General features: G+C 43.3%; 1 protein-coding gene across 1 annotated transcript in view; it reads left to right on the top strand.

Moving 5' to 3' along the window:
• The first annotated feature begins 1,160 nt into the window (after window positions 1-1,160).
• The window catches only part of sae1 (SUMO1 activating enzyme subunit 1), a 31,858-nt gene continuing 6,232 nt past the window's right edge, over window positions 1,161-26,786 (top strand). Inside the window, exons 1-7 of the mRNA XM_084330932.1 lie at window positions 1,161-1,358; window positions 1,547-1,658; window positions 7,085-7,258; window positions 13,104-13,249; window positions 14,982-15,081; window positions 15,733-15,838; window positions 23,553-23,697. Of these exons, the coding sequence (XP_084187058.1) occupies window positions 1,258-1,358; window positions 1,547-1,658; window positions 7,085-7,258; window positions 13,104-13,249; window positions 14,982-15,081; window positions 15,733-15,838; window positions 23,553-23,697 (884 nt within the window). The 5' untranslated portion in view covers window positions 1,161-1,257. The remainder of the gene's footprint in view (window positions 1,359-1,546; window positions 1,659-7,084; window positions 7,259-13,103; window positions 13,250-14,981; window positions 15,082-15,732; window positions 15,839-23,552; window positions 23,698-26,786) is intronic.

Here is a 26,786-nt window from a genome sequence, read left to right as displayed (position 1 = left end):
AACAAAGCGATACAAGGTACTCCTCTGGTTTGTGGAAACATTGGAATCGATGCCTTTATGTATTTTAATCTACGTTATTGTCCTTGTTTTTGTATTGTTTTTATGTGTATAATGGACCTTGAGTCTGGAATAAAGTCATCATCATCATTAGAGAGAAAAGTGAAGTGTGATAAAAAAGATAAAAAAAAACATAACTTCCATGAGGGAAGAGCTTGCTGGTAAAATTGTGATAATTTCGTGGGAAGTTTGGAAATGGAACATGTGTAACCGTCAACCTTTACAAACACATTATGTGGAATGAGGTAGCCTAACCTAACCAAAGGTCAGTGAATACCACGATCACAACACCAGAGGGAGCTCCACAAATCATGTAAAACCCAGATTCGGCTCAAACAAGGGACTAAACACGTTTCGCAATTATGCCACATCAATGGAACGCCCTACCCAAAGCTGTAAAGGAATGTGAATCACTACCCACCTTCAAAAATACTCTCAAAGAACACCTACGGGAGACTGCAATTCGAAACTGGCCCATACAAATGTCCTAACCCAGTTGTACAATAAAGACCAAACATGGCTTTGTCAGTATTCCAATGTACAGTGCCCCCCCCCTACCCAACCCCCCCCCCCCCCACCTCCAATGTACAGCCCCACCCAACCCCCTCCTCCAATGTACAGTTTCTATGTCAAATGTATGTCAGTATTCCAATGTACAGTGCCCCCCCCACCCCCACCTCCAATGGACAGCCCCACCCCACCTACCCAACCTCCTCCAATGCACAGTTTCTATGTCAAATGTATATACACTCTTTTTCTGGATTTTTTTAGTATCACAAACAGTACTGTATTTGAAAATTTGGTATGTCATAAATGTATAGATGTAGCAGTACTGTCTATCTGTATGTTGTGTGTGTCATATGATGAATTGAAAATGGGGGACCCTGATGGAAACAAGACGAAAGTCTTTCTCAGGTCTGCATCCTCTTAACAATTGTATGTATTGAGCTGTACTGTACTGTACCCATTCTGCAATCTGTTAATAAACTTTTCAATCAATCAATCAATCAATCAAACCTAACTACCTAATTAGTTGTTTCCAAAATCAAACTGATCTGAGACCGTTTTGGCTATTCCGTTTACGTCATCATTCAGCGCCTCAATACCAATATCAGCGGGACTCTTGCAGCATTTGAAACTAACGTTACCTCCATAAACGTATACATTACACGTCAGTTATCATCCAACAGTTCACCTGAAATGATAGATATGATTGAGAAGGAGGACCCGATCATCAGCGAGGAAGAGGCGGCACAATATGATCGGCAGATCCGTCTCTGGGGTCTGGATGCACAAAAGAGGTATGTCGGTAGCTAACTAGCATGCTAAGCTATCTATCATAATTTAGCTTGTGTCTGCTCCCAGTGAGCGAGCTTGCATTGTCTGACCGGTGGCTATGCGATACTCTTTCTCTCTCTCTGTACACACACATACATGGGGCAGTGGGAAGTTGCATTGCCTTTGTGTGCTTGTTGTGTTTATGTTCCAGACTGCGAGGGTCGCGTGTGCTGCTGGTGGGCTTGGGTGGTCTGGGAGCTGAAGTGGCCAAGAATCTAATCCTGGCTGGAGTCAAGGGAATCACCTTGCTGGACCATGAACAGGTACACACTACAGTACACACACAGGCACTCTGTAGAACTCTATGGTTTGTTGAAGGATGTATCACACTAACTAGGCCCTAGGGCTCGACGATCATATTAGATAAATGTCTTGATTGATTGAAAACTTTATTAACAGATTGCAGAATGGGTACAATACAGTACAGCTCAATACTGTACTGTTAAGTTAAGGGGATGCAGACCAGAGAAAGACTTTCGTCTTGTTTACATCAGGGTCCCCCATCTTTAAGTCATTGTCTATCACAGAATGATGTGCCACCCACAATGGTGAATGAGACTATGACCCACTGATGAAAGCCCTTGCCTATGCAGCATTACCAAGTATTATGAACTGGGTTTCTGTGGCGACATTCCCTGGAAAAGATATAACAAAAAAATCTGTATTGATTGATTGATTGAACATTTTTATTAACAGATTGCAGAATGGGTACAATACAGTACAGCTCAATACACACAATTGTTAAGGGGATGCAGACCAGAGAAAGACTTTCGTCTTGTTTACATCAGGGTCCCCCATTTTCAATTCATCATAAATAAAGTAGATAAAATGTAAATGTAAATAAAGTACTAATAGACCACAGGGAAAAGGGTACACAAGACGATGTGTATTCCGTTATAGCCATAAGTCATATATTTACATTATTGTATCGAAAATGTACAATGTGTACAAATAAGTATATATTACCGCTTTTCGCCATAGGTGGCACCAAAGACAATGAAATGGAGATCTTTGATATTGGAACTTTAATACTGATGATACAGTATCAAAACTAAAGCTGCAATTCTCAGCTTCCATTCTCAGCTGTTTCAGAAAAAAAAATCTGAGAAATCTGACTTTATTTATTTTGTGACTATTGCAATTTGCAATGTTTTCTGTGTTTTTTATTTTGGGAAAATTGTGAGTCCATGAAACATTTGACTAACAATTGGACTAACGTTATTATATATTATATATATATTTTTAATGACTATCAAGAATTATATGCAGGCTACACACACAAGTTGTAACCCCCTCTGTTTCCTACACTACCTGATTCAGATCTTATTGTCACATCTTCCATTACTGTTACAGCACATAGAGGAGTGAAATTAGCTGCAGCATCAACATAAAGTAGCACAAGAAAGAAGCACTACAAATAGTGTAAGAAATAGCACCATAAGTGATGATAAAAATAGCACTAATTTACAATACAATAATCATAATGTAATAATCACAGTGTGGTAGTGGGTGCAAATTGACTATGATCAAATAGATTAGATTCAAATTTATTGTCATATATATATATATATATATATATATATAATTAATTAGTACTACTACTACTACTACTACTATAGATGTATGTACAGAGTTGTACAGTGATACAGGCATAGAGACTATGGTATATGTCATACTGGCCAGCAGTGTAACTAGTAAGAGTAGGTAAGGGATATGTACAGATATAGATATAGTATCTACATATATGTAAATAGGATTATATAGAATAGAAGTACTTTATTGATCCTGAGGGAAATTCAGCACTACAGATCGCTCACAATAAACATTTAGGTAGTCAAAAATAAAATAAAATCACAAATATGCAGGTATGTACAGACGGATGTGTATAAATATATATTTGCTAAGTATAAATATATACAGTATGTACAGCATTATTGTACATGGTTATATGGGTTATATGCAGGTGTATAAGTAGGTATATAGAGATAGGATTATATGTATTCAGACTTATATGGATATATATGCAGTAAATAGCATTGTTGTATGGCATGCTATCATACAGAGTTATATGGGCAGACTATAGTTTGAGGTAGAGAGTTATGATTACAGTGTAGGGCAGTTGTTGACAGTGAAAACAGTAGGAAGGTATAAACGGATTTAAAAGTTTGCACATTATGGGTAACAGGGGCGACTGTGGCTCGGGGGGTAGAGCAGTCGTCTGGCAATCCGGAGGTTCCCGGTTCGATTCCCGCTCCTCCCGGGCAGCGTGTCGATGTGTCCTTGAGCAAGACACTTAAACCCCTAATTGCTCCAGATGAGCAGGTTGGCACCTTGCATGGTTGCCTCTGCCGTCGGTGTGTGAATGTGTGAGTGAATGGGTAAAAAAAAATGTAGTAACAAATTGTAAAGCACTTTGGATAAAAGCGCTATATACAAAAGCAGCCATTTACCATAGGAGTTCAAAGTTCGTACAGTTTGGGAGGCGGGGGCTGTCATCTTGGTACAGAGTTCAGAAAGATGACGGCTGAGGGAAAGAAGCTGTTCCTGAATCCTGAGTCTGCTTGACCCACCGCCCTTGTGTCATCTGTAAACTTGATAATGGTGTTGGTGCCATGTACAGGAGTGCAATCATGGGTGAAGAGGGAGTAGAGAAGGGGGCTCAGCACACAGCCTTGAGGGATGCCAGTGTTCAGGGTGAGGGTGGAGGAGGTCAGATTGTGTATCCTAGGGTCGGTTGGTTAGGAAGTCAGACGGGTTAATATCGAGGTCCTTGGTTTCCACAAGGTCACCAAGTTTGGAGGGTATGATGGTGTTGAATGCTGAGGAACAGCATTCTCACATGGGTGTTGCTCTTACGAGAGAGAGAGGGTGGAATGTAGCACTGAGGAGATGGTGTCCTCCGTGCTCTTGTTCTCACGCGTAGGGCTGAACGATTAATCGAGTTTTAATCGAAATCGCGATTTGAAAGGATGCAATTAAAAATCGCCAGGCCTGCAATAATTTTTTTTTCTTTTTTTCTTATTTAACCAGGAAGTCCCATTGAGATACAAGATCTCCTTTGCAAGGGATACCTGGCCAAGATGACAGCAATAACATTTGCAATACATCACACAGCAATAAAATGTGCGATACATCACACAAGAACATAATAAATGTGCATGTATACAATATACAATACATCACATGTAAACACAAAAACGCAAAGCAGAATAGTCTACTCTACATGATAGTAAAAGTGTATAATACAGGGTAATACAGTAATTTTGCAGTTGGGACCCGACTACAGAAAGCAGCAACATTCTAGGAAGTTATGTAATACAGATTTAAATTCACCAAGAGAGACCGGGGTGTCTAAGTGGATAATGGTCCTGTAGCCCATTCCATGCCCAAGGTGCGAAGCTTGAGAAAGCTGTTCCTAGCTAACCCTGCTCAAGACAGAGAAAACATCTGAGCTGAGTAAGGAAAGGGGGGGGGGGCATCTCTCTCTCTACTGGTTCAATTAACACTTTCTTCGCCAGGCTTATGTACATCATTATACCCCTCTCTGCCAGCTCTATTTGTCTATGGAGAAGTTCCCCTTCTTTGCAGGGCTATAACTTTTTAAATTGTATTGCTAAATTGACATTACTATGGCCCATTCAACGTCAATTATATATTGTTCAGGACGTAGGAACGTTATACTTTTTCATTCACATATTCATACTAAAATAAGGTCTAAAGTATAAGTATGTTTTTATCGTTTTCTGCAGCTTTCTCCAGAACGTGATTTATAGCCCTAAATGCATTATATTGATGATCAAATACAGTTTGATAGCGATCTGCGCGAGATAAAAAATTTCAAATGGACGTGCTTCTAGAAGTTACTACTTATCATCTGATGTTGACCGGATGGGGGGGGGGGTCGTTTATAATTCTGTGGCCAACGTTAGATGATTCATCTTGTGTGGGTGATATGATCATTAGAGCAGTTAGTATCGAACACGTTAAAAAAAAACGCTAAAACTCACCGTAGCTTCCTCGTAGCGATGAGCGTGGAGCAGAAATATTCCTATTATGGGATGTTGAAATATGCGATCCATCTCCAGGTTTTATAATAGTATATACGTCCAAATCATGTTGTTTATCGAGTTATTGGTAACGGATTGCTATCCATTGTGTCTAGCTCGAGTCCCGGGACTATTAGCGAGTGATCGGACCGAATTGGAATGAGCACCAGCTTCCGTTTCCGGTTTCCGGTTTGGGCGATCCGCCGATCGGCCACCAGATGGCGCTCTTGAACCGTTGGAGAGTTGAGAGGGGATCAACAGTAGATCTCAAGTCTCCGGGGGAGAAATATGATTGCCATCACAGATTTTTGAAATATTGATCTCAATGACGTGTTACGGCGTCATTGGCAGAATTAGCATGGCGGGGAATGACGAGTTTAGGCGTCTCTGGCAGAGAAAGTGTTAATGTAGAAAAGTAGAAAAACGTTGCACTATAAAAATGAACTGGATAGTTGATGATAATAAACATTTAACTTCATTAGCTGAAGTATTCTAAAATCATTTAAGCCATTCTCCTTGTGTGTGTGTGTGTGTGTGTGTGTGTGTGTGTGTGCACGCGTCTCATATCTGGTCTGACATCAGAGGAGTTAGTATTTACTGAGGATTGCCAGATAATGTTGATATTTAAACACAAAAAATTATAATACAAAATAAATATACATGATCATGCAACATAAAAAAAATTGTTGTAGCAACAGTTTGGGAGAGGTAAGGGGTTTTAGATTGTGTGTTGTGAAGTTTAGACTTCAGAGAGGGAGAGTAAAGTACAGAAAAAAAGATACCGTTTGGTACCGTACCGGTATCGATTCCCAGGTAAAAAGAAAAAATTTCAGACTCTGTGTCCCGAACAGACTCACCACGTAGGCCAGATGCAAGCCGCATTTTACAATAAACCTCTGTGGGGCTGCTAAAAAAATATATATAATTGCAAATGTAATCGCAATCGCAGTATCTGTCAGAAAAATCGCAATTAGATTATTTCCCAAAATCGTGCAGCCCTATCTCACGGTAGGTGAATTGATGTTCAGGACCAGCCACTCGAAGCACTTCATAATAAGGGTGGTGAGTGCAACAGGGCGGAAGTTATTGAGGCCCGTTGGGGAGGAGTGTTTTGGCACTGTTGTGATGGAGGTGGTTTTAAAGCGCCTCCTAAATAGCTCTAGAGTAGACTATAACATAACAATCACTGCATGGGTGTAGTGTAGTGTGTGCAGCAGCAGTAGAAACTGCAATAAAATAACACTAGATTATCACAGTCACAGGCAGGTAGCGGGTTCACGAGTGTGACTGCCTTGGGGGAAAGCTGTCACACCCCCTCCGCTCTCTCTTCCCTCCTACCTCACACACACACACATGGGCCTGGTCCCCATCTCCAAAATCCTGGCGGATCTCCTTATAAATGCATTATTTATTCGGTTTGGGAGTATTATTCACACAAGCCGTTAGCGTCTTTATCATGAAGTTCAGCTACAGGAAATAAAAGGAACAGCAGAAGCTGTTCTGTTCAGTGGCTATATTGTATAGATCTCTATTGGATCTCTCAAACCAGCCCTCTTTTCTTGATCCTCCAATCACAACTGAGGGAAGCAACAGTTGTGATTGGAGGATCAATGGTTTCCCTTTCCTCTCCGTTTCTTTCCCAGGTAACAGAGGAGTCATGTCGAGCCCAGTTCCTGGTCCCAGTGACGGCTCAGGGCCAGAACCGAGCCCAGGCCTCTCTAGAACGTGCCCAGTATCTCAACCCCATGGTGGAGGTGCGCGCCGACCCTGACCGGGCAGAGACCAAACCAGACAAATTCTTCCTACAGTTTGATGCAGTGAGTTGGAGTCTGCAGTGCATTTGTGGGTCTGCATGACACACTTATTCACTCATAAATAATGGAGCAAGTCAAGGGCCGCTTGACTTTCCCCTTGTTTCATCTCTATGTGTATATACAAAGCTCTATTACGAACCGCCACAGATTCTGAGGGTTCAGTCAAAACCTGTCCTAACTAATTATTGCAAGTTGGCATTGTGTTTTCGAAGGGATCAACAGAAAGCTCAAAGAGTCTCGACGAAGGCTGGTGGGGTGAAAACACGAGCCGCTGCTGAAATACAGTATAAAGTTACCCTTTTCTCTACGAAGTCTCCTTTCAAACCGGTAATGGTGCCTTCTTCTGTGGTTTTCTGGGAAAGCTTGACAGATGCTCTCTGCTGCCACCACTGGTTGCCAATAAAACACATTTACTATCACTGTTAACCTGTCAGGTCAAGGTGCTGATCTTATTGATGACCAGTGGTGGCAGCCCAGAGCGTTCATTTACATTTAGTCATTTAGCTGACACTTTTATCCAAAGCAACTTACAAGTTCTGTATAACAAGTCAGCAGGAAGGGTACAACTCTGGCAGCTAAGGGTAAGTGATATTGTTCGTCAAATGGTGTCGAACTTGAGTGTTACACTCTTGGGTGCATAGTAGTATAGACATTAGCATTGTAGATTACCTAGTAGGAAAGTGCATAACAGTAAAAGACAGCAAGAAGGTCTTTTAGGAATTTCTTTTTTAGATATTGATTGAAGAAGTGTGTTTTTAGTCGATGGAAAATTGGGTGGGTTTCAGCCGTCCTGACTAGAATAGTCTGCTTCTCTTTGATGACCCCCCAGGAGCTCGGATAGGAGTGGGTCTTGATGGGTTATACAAGATGCAGAGCGTAGGGGTCTTGAGGGATCTGTAGTTGGAGACCATTGACCGGAGGTAGGAGGGAGCCGTTCCCCTCGCTGCAAGGTATGCCAGGCCAATCACCTTGAAGCGGATTTGTGCAGCCAGTGCAGCTCTCTAAGAACTGGTGTTCGTTAACTGGAGAGAAAAGGGTAATTTGATACCGTATTTCAGCAGCAGCTTGTGTTCTCACCCCACCGGCCATGTTTGTCATAACATACGGACTGGAAGCAGTAGGGAACAGCTAGCCTAGCTTAGCACAAGGACTGGAAGCAGTATGGAACAGCTAGCCTAGCTTAGCACAAGGACTGGAAGCAGTATGGAACAGCTAGCCTAGTTTAGCACAAGGACTGGAATCAGTAGAGAGCAGTTAGCCTAGCTCTGTCAAAAGAGAGGAAATGCAACTTCCAACGATTCCAGAACTGACTGACGGAGATGAAAATCATATCAATCTTCTCGTCTGACTCTGGGGAAGATTGCAAATAAGTGTTCCTTTAATCATTAAAGGAACACTTAAGATTGTGATTGTGTTAAGATTTGTGTTAAATAGCTCTACATTCTGTCAGCCATCACTGATATAGTGTTTGGTCAGTAACATGGGTCTCCCAGTAAACAGAAAATAAGTGTTCTGGTATGCCATTCCCACCAATCAGGAGAGAGAATCCTAGATATTTTCAATTATTTCAAGAAATCTTGCCAAGCCAAATTAAAGTTGAATGGATCTGATTGGTGAAGGAAGTTCTGATTTTGCCAGCCCTTATTGGTCAATAAGTACTGCCCCCTCCCATTATGTCATGAGTCAGCCTGTCCTTGCACTGTCTGTTCTGACCACTAGATGGTGCCTGTTGCTTAGGAATACATAATGCATTCACTCAGCCTCATCTCAATATTCTGCTCCATCTGGGCAGGGGACCAATAACACTTGCTTTGCATTGATTGCATTAATATTTCCATGGATTTATTTATCTCCATGGAAGGATAACTGGTTGGTGTCTGTCTGGTGGAATTTGTCCTAGTAGCCTAATTGATATGGACTGAATACAGAGGTGGGCTGTATCTTTCCTCTTCATCTAATCTTCCTGTCCTCTCATCTCTCTCTCTCTCTCTGCCCCCCCATCTCTCTGCATGTATTCCTTTTACACCTCTGTGGTTCAGCATTTCATTCCCTGTCTCCTTTTATTGTCTGACTCCCCCTTCAGAAAACACTGTCCCGAGGCCACCAGGAGAACATAATAGAGCCACACACACACACATACGCACACACGCACACACACACACACACACACATACACATATATATTCCCTGCCAGACCATTATCAAAGCCCCCCTGTCCCCCCAGGCTTGTAAGTTGGCTCTCCCTGTCTGTTACCAGTTAGCGAGCGCCAAAAACCCTGACAGTTCCTCTATAATGAAAAACACTGGACCACCAGCCCGCTTGTTATCAGCTCCAGGGATTCAGTTATGATCTGGAGGCAGAACAAAGTGAAAGACGACAGGATGTGATCAAAACTGGGAGCCATGCGTCAACAAAGCATCATGCTGTAGCTTGTGGTGGCACTGTGTCGGCCTAGTGTGGCCTGTACTAATATAGATCTGTTATCCAGTCAGCTTGATGGATGCGGCGACAGTGGCACAGTCGTCTGGTAATCTGCAGATTCCCAGTTCGATTCCCGCTCCTGGCTCCCAGGCAGCTTGTCGAAGTGTCCTTGAGCAAGGCACTTAACTTCCTAATTGCTCCCGATGAGCAGGTTGGCACCTTGCACGGTCGCCTTTGCCGTCGGTGTGTGAATGTGTGAGTGAATGTGAGGAATTGTAAAGCGCTTTGGATAAAAGTGCTATATAAATGCACCATTTACCATTTAATAAAAATAAAAATTCATCTGTGGGGTTTTGTTTTTACTTTAGGTATTGGACACACATTCCGTTCTTTCTTTCCAATATGGTGCAAAGCCATGAACGCTGCTCCGTGGCCATGGTTGTTGTCAATCAATGATAATAACCCGATTGTCGTTTTGCAACCACGTTTTTTTTTTGGCTGCCAAAATGTCCGCCGTGACATACAATGAAATACTATGAATAGAGATGCAAATTTCCCCCTCCCCAGGCCGACAGTGGGGCAATGCGCGCAATGACCAGGAAGGGAATTGGCATAACGACTAAATTGGGATGGGTGAAAAATACAGAAAAGCCCAAAAATAAATAGAATAAAAAAAATAGATGCTAATTTTCCTGCCCCCGACAGGAAAATTACCTCATCCCCCGTTGTTTCTTTTTATGATTCACTGATCACCCCCCAGCCTGCTGCATGGTACTCACTCAATGAAAGCTAGGTGATGCCAGTGTGCCAGTCGTGGCAGCGATGCTGCAATACCCTTATCAGCAGTCTGTGGTGTTGGGCTGTGCTGGTCTTGGCCAGCAGGATAAGGTAATGTGGACCCAACCCACCGGCCAGTTGATTACAGCAGCCACTGTTACTCTCTGGCCAGCGGCCACCCCGCCCTGCCCTGAACGGACTGGCCAGTCAGTGCTGTTGTTGGTAAACAACAGTTTGTTTACCAGTTGTTTACGTATTGGAGGGCAAACGGGTGATATTGAGTTTGAAACTGTGTCAATGTTGCCAAACATTGCCACAGCTTCCTTGTTCTGTCAAATTGTATCTCATTGGCAGCTGTTATAACATGTCTTAAAGGTGCTATACGTGATATTTCATTGTTAAGATTTGTGTTAAATAGCTCTACATTCTGTCAGCCATCACTGATATAGTGTTTGGTCAGTAACATGGGTCTCCCAGTAAACAGAAAATACATGTTCTGGTATGCCATTCCCACCAATCAGGAGAGAGAATCCTAGATATTTTAAATTATTTCAAGAAATCTTGCCAAGCCAAATTTGCTTACTGCACTGGGACATTATTTTATGTGCTTAAAACTTGTTTTTAGTTCTTATTTTTGTCAGACCATTTTTGCAGTGGAGTTCTCTCTCCTGATTGGATGAAGTGGGAAAGGGATACCAAAACATCATGTATTTTACTGCAGAGTGGAGTGATGGCTCTTGGAATGTAGAACTATTATTTTAACATGCAGACCTTATTTTTACAAAATAAATACTACTTACACCACATTTTAAACCTTTTGGGACAATTTGAAGTGGTGGTATTCATAGACTGAATTCAATACCAGGCTTATACATACTTTATATGTATATTATAGACATTATACCTGTGTATGTACATTATATCTTAGTCGCAGGGTGCATCAAAATACACATTTCCAGCGTATTGATTTGTCTGGGTGCTAAAAGTGTTACCATCCATGTAAAAACAATACATGCAAAATATTTTTGCAATACGAGGTGATTTAGAGGTGGAACAGTACATCAGTTTTTATGGCAAAGTGTCCCTTCACGCTGTCCTCCCCCAACATGGCCTGCTGTTAGTGTGTGTGTATGTGCACGCGTGCTCACACACACACACACACTAACAGCAGGCCATGTTGGGGGAGGTGTGTGTGTGTGTGTGTGTGTGTGTGTGTTACACGCACAAGGTTGCAACATTGTTACATTTCAAGCACGAGAACCTGTCTGCTGCCATATTCCCGCACATTAGACCCTGTTTTGAAAACATTTTCTCGCACCTGCAACTTTTTGGGGGATGGGCTTTTTTTTTTTAATCCACTTTTTCTCCCATTTTCTATATTTTCTCCCATCCCAATTTCGTATCATCCAATTCAACCCTCCCCTGTCACGAACGCTGTTTCTTGCCTCCCACAAGCCGGCTGCAATGTGGACTAAGTCATACATAGCACAAGTCCCCTCCGGTACTTGAGTTAACAGCAGTCGCATCTTTTCACCTGCGCAGCTCGATCTCTCAGTGGCGAGGAGTAACGCGTGGGAGGCTCACGCTGCCCCCGACACTTCCTGATTCTACTGCGCAGGCGCACCAACCGACCTGTAGGAGTCCCTGTCCACAACGCCCGATCCCCACCCATCAGTTTCCCACCCCCTAATACGGCCAATGTGTATTAGTATGAACGACCAGCTAAACTGAAAGCAATGTGGAGCGCTTGGCTCGAACAGGCGAGCCCAGCGTCTCCGCATTCGTGGCGAGCGCCTTGCCCACTACGCCACGTAGCCGCCCAAGGGCCTATAAATAGCTTTGCCTGTGTGGCTCTGCATCACAGTTTACTCCATTCCCTCAACGCCACCATGACCATCACCCACCACAGGATCCAGCTCTCCGACTATATCTCCAGGTATTGAGTTTCACAAGATGGCGTCGCCGCCCTTAGGCTCCCGCCGGAGCACCCATGACTTAGGTCTGGGCGCCAGCATAACCCATGCAGATGCCATCATCACTGGCACCAAGCTGCCAAGTGGTCGCCAGATCTTGCAATGCATGATGTACAACTGCGACACGCAACTGCATGTCAAGCGGCCAGGTTTGACCGGAGCCTTGTCACAGTTCCATGCGGCTAAATGTTAGGGTTAATAAATGTTGTTCTCAAAAACAATTTCTTGCCGTTTCTGTTTTTGGAATTGCCTTGTCATTTTATCTAGTAAAACGCCCAAAAAGGCCCATTTTCATATATTTCACATGCTGTGTGCTACCTATAAATCTCAACAAATCTTTCCCAAACTTTGCACAAATAATTTGTATGTGTGTCAGAACAAAATGCAATCCCAGACAGATTGATATGTTGAGATTAAATTTTTGCATTGCAATTTGATGCACCCCAGACATTATACCTGTATATGTATGCGGACATTATACCTGTATATGTACACAAACATACCTGTATAATTATGTACACAGCCATTATACCTGTATATATGTACATTATACCTGTATATGTATGCAGACATTATACCTGTATATGTATGCTGACATTATACCTGTATATGTATGCGGACATTATACCTGTATATAATGTATGTAAGCCTAACTGCCTGTGCTCCCGTCCCCCAGGTGTGTCTGACCGGCTGCACCAAAGACCTGATGGTGCGAATCGACCAGCTCTGTTCTCAAAACAACATCAAGGTGTTCTGCGGCGATGTCCACGGTTACCACGGTTACATGTTCTCCGACCTCGGACAGGAGCACAACTATGTGGAGTGAGTGTGTATGTGTGTAGTTGTTGAGGGTGACTGATGATGTCGTTGTCTTGTATGTGACTGCTTCCACACATCATGCAGATCCATCTGTGTGGTCTCTCCTCATCCCAACGTGTGCCTTAACCCTTTCACTACCACAGTCTCTACCAAAGGGTTAACTCTTTCACTGCGACACTACAGAAGGATAACCCTTTCACTGCCACACGTCATTGGACACCTTTAACCCTTTCACTACCACACTACAGAAGGTTAGTAGTGTGGTAGTGAAAGGGTTAAATGTGTCCAGTGACGTTTTCTTGTAAACGGCTCACTTTTGTTTATATTCACATTTCCACCCTAATAAGAGTCTTCTGTTGTTGTTCTAAGCTCAATAAGATATTCCTTTATTGATCCTTTGATTCCTTTATTGATCCCCTTGGGGATCAGGCATCAGTGCGAGCATATCACTCGCATTTGCCCCTAAAAATTTATTTGTGCGAACCAGAAAAATCATTTAGGAGCACAGTGTGCGAGTAATGGTTTTCGGTAGTGGGCGTGTCAAAGCGCAATTGTCATTTCATAATATACACAGAGCAGTGCAGACCTTCAATTTTAGAAGCTACAGGTATGACATCTAGCTATTCAGCCCTGCGTTTGACAGCTCTGTGACAACTTATCTCACGAGTCACGCTGTTTCTATGTGTAAGGAAGATTCTGCAAGCAATGGTCTAAACGCACCTCGTCACGGTAAAACTCTCTCTCTCTGTCTCTCTCTCTCTCTCTCTGGAAAACTCTGCGAGCTTTGCATCCCCTCTCTCCTGATTCCTGATCCTATTTCATTCAAAAGGAAGATATTGATGGACATTAGCTATAGTATATAGCTCAGCAGCTGTAACAGAATCATTTGATTATTTACGTTTCAACAGTGTCAAAATATTAATTTAAATTATAATGAATTAAAGAATTGTATAAAGAACTTTCCATGTCTGTCATCTAATAATATATTCCATTACCTTTCCTATCTCTCGAAGTCAAAATGTTGGTATCGTGACAATACTATAGTATAACATACAAAATCAGCTGGACAACCTATATCCTTTGTCTAGTAGGCATGGACCAATGTGTGATTTTGGTGGTGCTATTGCACAGATGTTTGTCCCTTAGTATACGCACGCACAGTATAATATGCATGTAATAAATAGTTTGTTAATAAACTCTGTTACTTGAAATTTTTTCACTGCGCTCCTAAATTCATTCACATGTGCTCCTTGGGGAAAAGGTTAGCGTAGAGCCCTGCATCATAGCAGCATGGGGGTGAGGGGATGTACAGGTATGGGCAGGGTAATGGTAGAAGCTATAAATACAGGCAATACAATACAAATACAATAGTGCAGTAGGCAGTGTAAACAATATAATTAACTCTGAAGTTTACATATGAGCATATGTAAACAACTTACATATGCGCAAGTAGGCAGTGTAAATGTCCTACCTCATATTACCTTTGCGAAGTCTGTTTTTGCAGTGGTGTGCCTGTGTGGTGCTCGTGCTCGTGCCGGAAGAACGCATGATGCACAGTATTCAGGGACCTCTTTCCTCCTCCTGCATGATACACGGTATTCAGGGACCTCTTTCCTCCTACCGAGTGCTATAGCGCTAGTGGTGGAAAACTCTGGATACCTTTTTAATGTGTGTGCTGTGCACTAGTGATCGCAGCCGTCTTGACCATCGTCTGCTGATCGTCTCTCCTCCCCAGGGAGAAGCCCAAGGTGGTGAAGCGGCCGGTGGAGTCCAGCGACGGGCCCGAGGCCAAGAAGGCCAAGGTCGACCCCAACGAGACCACCCTGATCAAAAAGGTGGGATAGGTCGTGTGTGGAGATGATGATGATGATGATGTTGTTGTTGTGGTGGGTGAGAAGAATACTCATCAAGCTCTTTCAGCCTCACCTTCTGCTCTCTTTTCATGTAATCACTGGTTAGTTGTGAGGGGAGACATTTACAGGGTATCTAAAAGGTAAAAAATACTTAAAATCATAATTTTCAATTTAAGACCTTAAAATGTATTAGAAAGTCTTACATTTAATTTGCACTGGTATTACATTTTTGGGGAGGCAGCCCGGCTGTCAGGAGATGAGATAATATTAATATGAAATGTTTTTGTATTCAAGTTGTTGTTTTTTGCGTCTGGTTGTATGGAACGCGTAATAGTTTAAATTGGCATGAAAGTGCAGCCGCCAATTCAGTGTTGCTATGTGTTGTTGTTTTTTGCGAGTATGGTCATGAAATTGGTATTAAAAAGTCTTAAATTTAACTTGTTGAAACCTGCAGATACCCTGATGAAAAGCAACCCTTTCTCTCGTTGGTTTCGCTAGCCAAATCATGTTGCATCACTTAATCACTTCCAAAACTAATGTGAAAAGAAGATGGAAATTCTCATTCAGAATTAGTATTTTAAAGAGGACATTCATTCTTGACTTGTTGTCTTTTCCAACCTTCCATCCAATCAGAAGGCCAGTTTCTGCTCCTTGAAGGAAGCTCTGGAGATCGATTGGACGAGCGAAAAGGCCAAGGCCAGCCTGAAGCGCACGTCTGTGGACTATTTCCTGCTTCACGGTACAGCAAATCCCTCCCGATCATAACAGTCCGCCGTGTGAATCATTACCATGCTATTGATTTTGGTGCTTGTATTCATCAAGCCTCTCCAGGTAGCAATTCGAGAACAATTCAATAGTGCAGGTCCCTGGCTTTTACTATCCACAAAGTTGAATCCAAATTCCACATTATCGTGGTTACAGACGCAAGTGATCACAATACCCCATTGCTCTTCTTGGCACACGGGTCTAATTATCGAAAATTAGACCCAATTACAATCAAAATCTGAGATATTTTCCTTTATAGATACACAAAGGCCATCTAGGTACTGGCTACTGCTAAATCACTTGCACTGCAGCTAGTCTGTACACTTGTTACCATTACAAAGTTGTTCATTTGAACCATTTTACAGTCTGTTTGGCAACTACACTTGTAAAAGTTTACATTTGACATGGCTAATGTCATGACATGCTAACAAAATAGATTAGATTAGAACATGAAATATATTTCCATTTTTGAGAATAAGTCTTCCCCCCCCCCTGCTAGCACGTTTTCCCTACCTACCCCTGTCTCTCTGTGTGTATCTTGGCTATACCAGCCTTAACACATTGTGCGCCAAAAACGAGTATACTCGTTATTGCCCGCCATGCGTTGTGCGCCAGAAACGAGTTAACTCGTTTTTGGGATCAATATTTCATTTTTTCGCCATGGCATTCATAATTCATCCAGCCTCCCTCCGCTGCTGCAGCTGGACCCTGTCTGATATTGCACCGCCTCAATACCGCCGCCTGGTGGATGTCGGGCGAGTTACACTCGCCAAACCGGAAGTGGCGCTCGGTGCATCGAGGAAATTCCTCCGGCAGTAATATCTTGTAGTGTGGATCTAGATGCACACTTGAGTGCATTGGGATCGCTTTCTAAACGCAATAATCAATATGATTTCGGCGTTTATTGCGTCATACAAACGAGAAATGGATCTAGCAGATCGACGTCAAATAATTGGAATATAGCGGCTAGGTGGCGGCTAGGCAAGGCGCTCACCACCAATGCAGGAGACGCTGGGTTCGAGCCCAGCTCTCTGCATTGCTATCAGCTTGGCTGGTCGTTCATACTAACACAATTGGCAGTGTTAGGGGTGGGAAAGCTGATGGGTGGGGATCGGACGTTGTGGACAGCGACTCCTACAGGTCGGTTGGTGCGCCTGCGCAGCAGAATCAGGAAGCGACGGGGGCGGCGTGTCCCTCCCACGCAGACCCCCGCCGCTGAGAGATCGCGCTGTGCAGGTGAAAAGATGCGACGGCTGCTTCCTCGAGTACCGGAGGGGACACGTGATGTAAGGCTTCGTCCACATTGCAGCCGGCTTGTGGGAGGCATGGCCTAACAGCGTTCGAGACAGGGGAGGGTAGAATTGGACGATAAGAGATTGGGATGGGAGAAAAAAGTAGACAAAAAAAAATTTATATTTTTTCTCCAGTCTCATCGGCGAACGGTAAGAGCAATCTAACGTTATTTTCAGCCCGATTGTTTATTCATTTCACGGCAATCCATCTGATCAACGTATCAACCCATAGTAAAAAAAGACGCTACTGACTATCAAGGAATTATAAACGACCCCCCCCCCCCTTTCCTTCACGCATAATGTATACCGATCATATACATTTGAATTTTTAAATATAGCGTGTATAGGAAAGAAACGCCAATCGATAATCTATCATATGCGTCAGGGCCTATAACTCGCGTTTTAGGAATTACTGCAGAAAACCTTAAAAACATACTTATATTCACGACGGTATTAACTCGACAATGTATGAATGAAAAAATATAACGTTCCCACATCCGGAACGATAGAAACCCGATGTTGAATGGGCCATAGTAATGTCGATATAGCTATAATATTTAAAAAGTTATAACCCTGCAATGAAGGTAAACATCTCCATAGGGTTACAGCACTGGCAGACTTGGCCCAAGGATGGGTACAATCAGGGCCGCCTGGGAGAAATGCGAGGCCCTGTGCGAGATTTAAACGTGAGCCCCCCCCTCCCCCCCTAAACTTTTTTCTTTTTTTCTTTTTCTTTTTTCATACAGTCAACATATTCTTAAATAATAGCGCTGCCCGAGGCTGGGCATGATACAGTCAACATATAGCAAGAGAGAGAGCGAGAGAGAGCTCCCGTTCTACAGTCAATATACAGTGTTATCGCTGCACAGTTGTGTGTGTTAGAAAGAGAGAGATAGAGAGAGAGCATGTCTGTTTGTGTGTTAGAGAGAGAGCATGTATATGTGTGTTAGAAAGAGAGAGAGAGAGCATGTGTGTTAGAGAGAGAGAGCATGTCTGTGTGTCTGTGTGTTAGAGAGAGAGCATGTATGAGAGAGATAAGCAAAGATGAGCCCCTAAAGGATATTCAACTTTTAATGGAAGAACAAAACAGAAGGAAAAGATAACTTCACCAAGGCAACATGAATATACATAGATCCAAAAGGACAAAGATCAACACTTAAATCCAAAGAGAAGAGGGTCTATACCAGAGAAAACAAAGTAGCAAGGAGCCAATGGCCGACATCAGCTAAATAGGCTAACTGCAAATAGAGTAGCCAGGTACTGACACCAGGCCACACACAGCTTTGGCCAACGCTACCCAAGCTACACAAACGACCAAGACAATTCACACACAGCACATGTCGTATCTCCAAATGTTGTGAAGTAACATATGTCTTGCCTGGAAAAAAACATTGTTATTAACAAAACATTCGGGAGGGGAAGGAAGGAAGAGTGGGGTAATGTCCAATGGACATCTTACCTGCACCAAAGAACGCAGGGCGAAAGGCCGCAACACGGGTCTCCACGTTGACGAAAGGCCTCTCGCTGGCGGGACAAAAAGAAACTATGGCTGGAGCCTTGTCATGGTGCAGGCCCGACTACATCTTCTGTCAAAGATGATGTCGTAGTCAGAGTGCCAGGGCCTGCTATTCTCACGGCTAATGTCAATGGTCGTAGCACAAGCTAACAGCTAACTCTAGGCTAACTGATAGCATCAAGCTAACGTTCCCAGCCGAGCGAAAACGAGCAGCTAACGTCGTAGCTAAACAGCTAACTGGCTAACAGTTAGCTCAACCCGGCTATCGCTAACCATTAGCTAACGCAGAAGCAAGCTATGCGGCTACCACTGAAAAACTGTACAACGTGAGAAAAGCAATACAGGCCAACACTTCAGACAGCCGCTGTGTTTTCCTCTTCTCATACGAAGAGAGAAGGGAAAAAGAAGGCAATACACGTCCCACTACAGAGTGGTGTTTACCATAGCGGTGCCGGCAACAAGTCCCTCGCGGACTATAGCCGACTTGAGCATGGAGATATTCTCATAATGAAACACCAAGCTCACCTCCCTCGCACCAGGTGCTGACACCAGGCCACACACCGTTAGCTACTACAACAGCTAGTCGGCCCGTTGCCAAGAGAGAGAGAGAGAGAGATATCCACGGCGGGAATAGAATAGAGTGCATTAAAAACTCACCAAACGTCCAAGAGGATGGAGACAACCGCGTGGAGTTGACTAAGTTCATCTGCCGAACGACCGTCCTCTTCATCTTGGCATAACAATGCTGCACGTGCTCTCTCTAGGTTAGCTAACGCTAGTTAGCCTTTAGCTAAGCTAGCTACTAGCCGACATCATCATGGCTATTCCGACTGAACCATACGTTAGCACTCAATATTATAACGTAGCTAAAGCTAACTAGCTGTCCCTGTCTTTAGCCGGGATGGCTAGCCGCTAGCCTGACTGAACTGTCTAACATGCAACAACTTTCATCTTCAGTCCATCTGCCGAACGATGTCCTCTTCATCTTGGCTGGCATAACCTCCAATGCTGCACGCGCGAAATAGTCAGACGCTACCTTACATTCTACAAACGTGTCTAATGTGAAATATATAAGCATATAAACAAAACTAGATTTTAGGTCTGTGATGAAAAAGGGCCTCGCGGGAAGGGGGGGCCTCGCAAAAAAAAAAAAAAAAAAAAATTATTTATTTTTGTGCGAGGCCCCCCTTCCCGCGAGGCCCTGTGCGACCGCACTGCTCGCACACCCCCTGAGGCGGCCCTGGGTACAATGCATGGCGGACAATGTTTTTTTTTTTTATTATCTTTTTCCCCCTCCTTTTTTCCCAATGTTTTTTTCTCCCATCCCACTGTCGTTATGCCAATTCCCAACCCCCTTCCTGGTTGTTGCGCACCCCCCCCTACTGTTGGTCCGGGAGGCCGGAGACTGTCGCATGTTTTCCTCCGACACATGTGCAGCCAGCCGGCAGCCAGCCTGGCTACGCAGATTCTCACCGGGAGAGTGTAACGTGTGGAAGGTCGCACTACCTCTCCAGATCCTACCCTCGCTGTGCAGGCACCCCGACCGAACTGTAGGGGTCGCTGTCCACAACGCCCAGGACCCACCCACGGCTCCCCTCCCCCTAACTCAGCCAAACGAGTTAGTATAGCGATCAGCCCAAGCCAAGGCAATGCTGACTCTCCGGGAGTCGAGACCGCAGCCTCTTGCATTGGTGACGAGCACAATCTCCGCTACGCCACCTGACCGCCCGACAATGTGTTAAAGAAAGAAAAATCCAAAATTTGTATCTACTTCCCACATTTTCACAAAAATTATTTCCAGAAATTCATTGTTTTCTCTTCCTGGAAAAGGTACCTCATTATTTACGCCACTCTGCACTTGAGGGCAAACACAAAAAAACACTCCCCACTTTTTAACCGCACCCTCCAATGCACAGGTTCTTAAGGATGTCAATCAAACTGACCTCCCACCCTACCCCAACGGCCTGTGGTGTGGCATTAGGAAATAAACGTAAAATCTCTAGGAGCACGAGGCAAACCATTACGCACGCCACCTTCCTGTTTTTGTTTTAAGATTATTTTTAGCAGCTGATAACCTTTTCTATACACTCGTTGTTCTTCCTAACATCACCTGGCCCCGTGCCCACACATACATACGTTACAACGTAGTTTCCATCACGTGCTGTCAATGGCCGGTCATGTGCGGTGACCGCTGAATAAAGGAACAACCCGACGACCACGCCGCACAGCAAAAATACACACCTGTTGGCGAGGCCCACCTACACCAGCTTGCCCCAGGCCTTTTGTCTTGGTGCCCATTAGCCCGCGTTCTGAGTGGAAACACGCTCGTGTTGTGAGACAGTATTATAATTAGAGCTGGTGTTGTTTTCGGGGGGACTGTTGAGGAAGTGGTTCTTCCTCTGTTACAACTGCTTCCTGTCTCACTGGAGACGTGTGAGATGGCGCGAGCCTCCAGTAGGGGAGGGGGGTGATTGAGAGGTCACTGAACCGACCAGGCTTGTTTACATCAACCTTTTGAATCAAAGTTCACGAAATGCGCACTTTGCAAATATTCACATTGCAAAGATTATCTCAAATCCCCCCCCCCCCTGACTTCCCCCCCCTAATATTCCACTCAATTGTTTTGTGTCTAGATATCTTACGTTAGATATTTTCCCTCGACTTGTTGGACTGTTTGATGTGTCTGTTTAGAGCTGTTTTTAAAATGGTTCCAGTCCTCATAATGTTTTATTATGAAATGGCATCAGATTTCTTTGCCTGTTATGACATTAGGTGGGGAAATTAGGTGTGAAATGATTCATCACCCCTGTGTGTGTGTGTGTGTGTGTGTGTGTGTGTGTGTGTGTGAGAAGTGTGTGTGTGTGTGTGTGAGAAGTGTGTGAGTGCCAGTGCGCCAGTCTGGTGGTAATTGGCGTGGGAGGAGTAGGCTTCCTGGTGTGGTTGAGGTTAATGGGCAGTTCTCTGAACCAGGACATTTGGGGACGAAGTGTGTGTATCATCAGCGTATTGTATTCGCACACTTTCACAGTGCTGCGGTTAAGACACATTACCTGGTCAGGCTGAAGGGTGATTAGATTCGATTAAACTTTATTGTCATCATTATACAGCACAAGTACAGTACAACGAAGATAAATTTGGCATCCGACCAGAGTGAAAATGTAACAGTAAAGTCCAATAGTAATATACAATGTACAGGTGATTTAAACTGGGTTTAAAATATATATAGTACTACCATCATATTAATATGTACAGTGATACAGGTATAAAGACTATATGGTAGTAGTCATACTGGCCAACAGTGTAACTAGTAAGATATATAGATATAGCATCTACAGATATGTAAAAAGGATTACATGCAGGTATGTGATATGTGAAGACAGATGTGGATATATATATACAGTATGTACAGCATTATCATTCAGAGTTATATGGGTTATATGCAGGTCTATAAGTAGGTATACAGTGTTTCCCACAGGATTTTGTGAGACTGTGGTGGGTGAACCTTGGCCCCTCTAGGGGGGTCCGGGGGCATGCCCCCCCTGAACTTTATTTCTTTTGTACATTTTAAAGTTAAATGCATCAATCTGGTGCACTTTGAGAGCAAAATAAAGAGGCTAGATCTATGATGAACTTTGTTCTCAAAACACTATTGACTAGACTAGTGCTTCCCAATGCTCTCCTCGAAGCACCCCAGCCGTTCAATGTATTTGTTAAATTCCACCAGCACACCTGATTCAACTTAACTAGCCCTTTATTAGTTGAATCAGGTGTTCTGATTCAACGATGAACATCAACTTGCCCCCCCCCCCGCATCCCACCCGCGGTGACATAACTCCCACTCCCACATTACAACAATAACTGTGAACCGGACTTGCATTGCTGCACTATACAATACTTCATCCTTTGCAAGTCAACGCCCCCCCACCCCCCCCCCCTCCTTCCATCAACTCACTGGACTGAAATATTTAATATTTATATTTATTAAATTATTTGCACTAGCACTAAATGCACTTGGGACAATGATGGTATGTTATATATTGAGAACATTGGGACATTGATACTTTATTACTATATTACTATTATTATTGACACTATTATTTCGCACATGCTATATCTTATGTTGTATGCCAGTGGTGATGTTCCTAACAAATGTTCGTTGTACCAACAATGACAAATAAATATCTATTCTATTCTATTCTCTGGTGGTGGAATTTAACAAATACATTGAACGGCTGGGGTGCCTCGAGGAGAGGTTTGGGAACCACTGGACTAGAGCATACATTTGAGCCATCAAAGAAATGAAGCAAAAGTGGTTACGTACCTGTGTTGAACTGGTTTATTTTTTAGAGAAAAAAATATATATACTGGATTACTATTACGACTACTACCACTGACAATACTACTGATACATCCCTATTGGCAAACTTTATATTAAAAAAATATTTTCTTTAGGTAATTAATGGGAAACACTGGGTATATAGAACGATTATATTCAGACAGATATGGATATATGCAGTAGATATATAGATGTATATACAGCACTATTGTACATGTTATCATATATAGTTATATTGGGTAGACTATAGTATGAGGTAAGACACATTACCTTGTCAGGCTGAAGTATGGATGGTGCAACTGCGCGCTGATCTTATCCTATTCTCTAGATGGGTGCAACATTTAGATTAGATGGGATCTTTCCATATCATGGTAATTCACACTGGAAATCACTTTTAGTTTGATTGTGTTTGATTTGGTCCCAAGCTAAAGTCACTTGAACAGGTAATGTTACAAAAAATTACTTCTATTGTATTTTTGTATTTTATTTTATTTATCAGTACTCGTTTACACTTTATTTAATTTTTTTCCTCCCATGTCCACAGTTTTGCTGAAGTTCCGTACAGACAAAGGTCGTGACCCTGACCCACAGTCCTTTGCAGACGACAGCCATCTTCTGAGACAGATCCGTGACGATGTCCTTGAGGCCATGGGGGTGAGCAGTGAACTGCTGCCGCACGACTTTGTCAGGTACTGTCCATTCAGGAAAAAAGATTTGATAAGATGAGATATTCCCTTATTGATCCCCTTGGGGAAATGTGGGCGTCATAGCAACATGAGGGGGAGGGGAGGTACAGATATGGGCAGAGCAATAGAAAGAAAGTAGAAAGACATAAATATAGGCAATACAATTATATCTGAATATAAAAACATGAGAAAAATAATAAACAGTGTAAACAATTATCTCTGTTGGGCTGTATGCCCTATCGGTTATATTATGTGTTACAATAAATATAGGTAATGAAAGAAAATGTTATCTGATTATATACTACTATGAGTAAGTGTAAAAGTAAACCGTATACGCAAGGTGCAGTATACACAAGGTACCCTAACTGGCATGATATACGTTGTAGTGCGTGTATGTTTTGGTGGTTAACAGTCAGACACACTTAGTGGTCAGACATTGCTAATAGGCCTCTTAAGAGTTCCGAAGCCATTAGTTCGCCAGCTGTTAGTTGTTACCAAATCTTCAGTGCTATTACTATAGAGGAATCAGATTTTAAAACGATACACAAATCAGATTTTAAAACTATAGACAAATATACACTCTAAAAGTCACAGTTTGCATGCCCTGGGGTGGTACGGTGACGGTCTGTCCTTGCCTGTGTCCTTGCTCGTCTGGGAGTCCTGACACTTCCATTGTCCTCTCTCCTGTGTCTCAGGGCTGACCCCGATTAGCCGAATAGTCTACTAATCGATCGAAAGGAGCCGTAGTCGACTGCCAACCTCTTAGGCCATGGTTAGTGTTGTGAAGGGCCAGATTAAACCGAATATATATATTTATTATATATATATATATTTAATTGTATTTGTATATTCTCTAATATTCCCTGATATCCCTTGTATATTCCTTGTACAATATGCATTGAATATCCATTCTAGCCTACTGAACATCCCATAATAGTCTCCATTCTACTATTGGTCGAGACCTTGGTGCCAGGCTGCCATACCCCCCAGACCCAGTTCAAACGTACCGCTCAACATGTACGAACAAGTCCTAGTTCCGCGTAGGAATCTGGCTACCGCACCACTAATGGGACTATTTGTTCATAGTGCGTATATATACTGCGCTACTAAAGTAGGACTCCCTTTTCAGTCCAGTTTCTTACCCTCCAATAGAGTCACAGACGTAAAGCCTCCCCGCGACGCCACGTGTGGGAGTAAGGCCAAGTTCGGCCTACCATCGGTATTGAGACATCGTGTATATTAATATTTGAATAGTCATATTTGGCACTATATCGTCGAGTTGGACGTAGTCTATTAAGCTAATAATAGTCTGTTAATATATAGTGCTTCGTGCGGTGAGAATACTACCGTAGTCAGTACCCCATCGTTTCGGGCAGAAAACTGGCTGCTTATCCAGGATGATCGACCCCATGTGAGATTGCACCCGAGGAGCCCCAGAGCCGACGAGCGAGTGGACCTGTATACCGGATTATTCTACCGACGACAGCCCGCCTTCCCAGGCACGGATTATGCTTTGTATACGTTGATTATTCCATGGATAAAGACCCCCGACACTGCCGTGTGTTGGAACCCCCCCCCCTGGAGAGGACGCAAGGTGAGGAGACGCTCTGCAAGACGAGGTCGCTTCACGTCTCTCCCCCGTGGACCGGAGAGAGCCGGCTCACAGAGAGTCCACCTGCTTTCATCTGTGGTCCAAGGATCGCCGGCGCATTGAACGGCACTACAGTGGGTTCACCTGGGATACCCTTGGCCGGATGAGGCAGCCGGACTCTACCCCCCCCCCCTTCCTACTCCTGTCGGCTTACAAGCGACCGGATTAACCCCCCCTAGTGTGTCTAGTCTATAATCATTGAAGTATCATTGCTGTTATTCCTTAACTATTCCAGGTCGTATATGTACCACCTGCGCCTTCAGAGATTGGACATTCTCTATTGATATACCAACGAATACTCTTGCCATAAAAGTGCATACTAATTCCCATTCATAAATGTGATTGATTTGATTAAGTGCTTGCTCTACACACCATCGCTGTGTAGAAATAAAGACCTATTTCTAATTCGTACATTTGTGTTGGATCCGTTTCATCTACGTGACAGTGTTCATCATAATATATTTATGCCGAGTACTGGGTGGCCGAATATTAAGTACAAAGGTAGTGGTAGTAAGTATCATATCTAGTAATACAGTCAGGGAATTGTACCCCTCAGTTACAGTTAGACTAGGTGTTTTTGTTTTCGTTTTGTTGCTGAATGAATACGTTTGCTGTCCCAGTTAAATAGAAATGCGTTTTTGGCAGGAAAACGCGTTGCCCTAGCGGGAACGCTGAAAAGGTGTTTTCGTTTTGGATACTCGTCAAAACTCGCCGACAACGTCTCATGTAATCTGCGCAGAGCCGTTGTTGCTCAACGCCCATGCGCAGTAGATACCGACATCTGCGTGCCCTCACCAACTTCCGGTTACGACAGAGCTGTCCCAAATAGCTGCAGCTACCATGTGTTGTCAAGTTATTGTTATAAGGACCCCAGTCCAAGCTACAACAGTCTGCATTCCCTTAACAATTGTTTGTATTGAGCCGTATTGTATTGTACCCATTCTGCAATCTGTTAAATAAAGTTTACATCCATTCATTCTGCTAGCATTAACGATTGCATGAGCAGCTGGCTAACGTGAGCTAACGTTAGCTACCAGACCCTGTTAGCTCAGAGCTCCTCTTTCAATCTTAACAAGCATTAAACAAAATGGCCCAGTCATCTATTCACCTTTGTTTAATGCATGAGGCGTTGTCTAATGTTATCTAGCTACTGATAGCTCCTGATATAATCAGTTTGGTGCTGGCTGGCTAACTAACGTGAGCTAACGTTAGCTGCTAGCCACAATGCTATACTGTTATACTGGCATATTCCATTCACGTTAGCATGTAGCTAACAACATCAGAGATATTTTTGTGAGACTAAACTATCCGCTCTTGGTGGTCAATTGTGTTGATGTTAGTTTTGTTTCATCAACAAATGAGAGGCAGAACACAGTGAATGTATCCGTTGAGTTTATTGCACTTTTATTGCACTTTCTTTGCTGAAAAATAAAGAAACAGA

Source organism: Notolepis coatsorum, assembly GCF_963971535.1.
Source record: "Notolepis coatsorum genome assembly, chromosome: 1".
In the NCBI taxonomy this organism is placed as follows: domain Eukaryota; kingdom Metazoa; phylum Chordata; class Actinopteri; order Aulopiformes; family Paralepididae; genus Notolepis; species Notolepis coatsorum.
The sequence above is the reverse complement of the archived record's forward strand: the minus strand, read 5'-3'. Positions and strand labels throughout refer to the sequence as shown.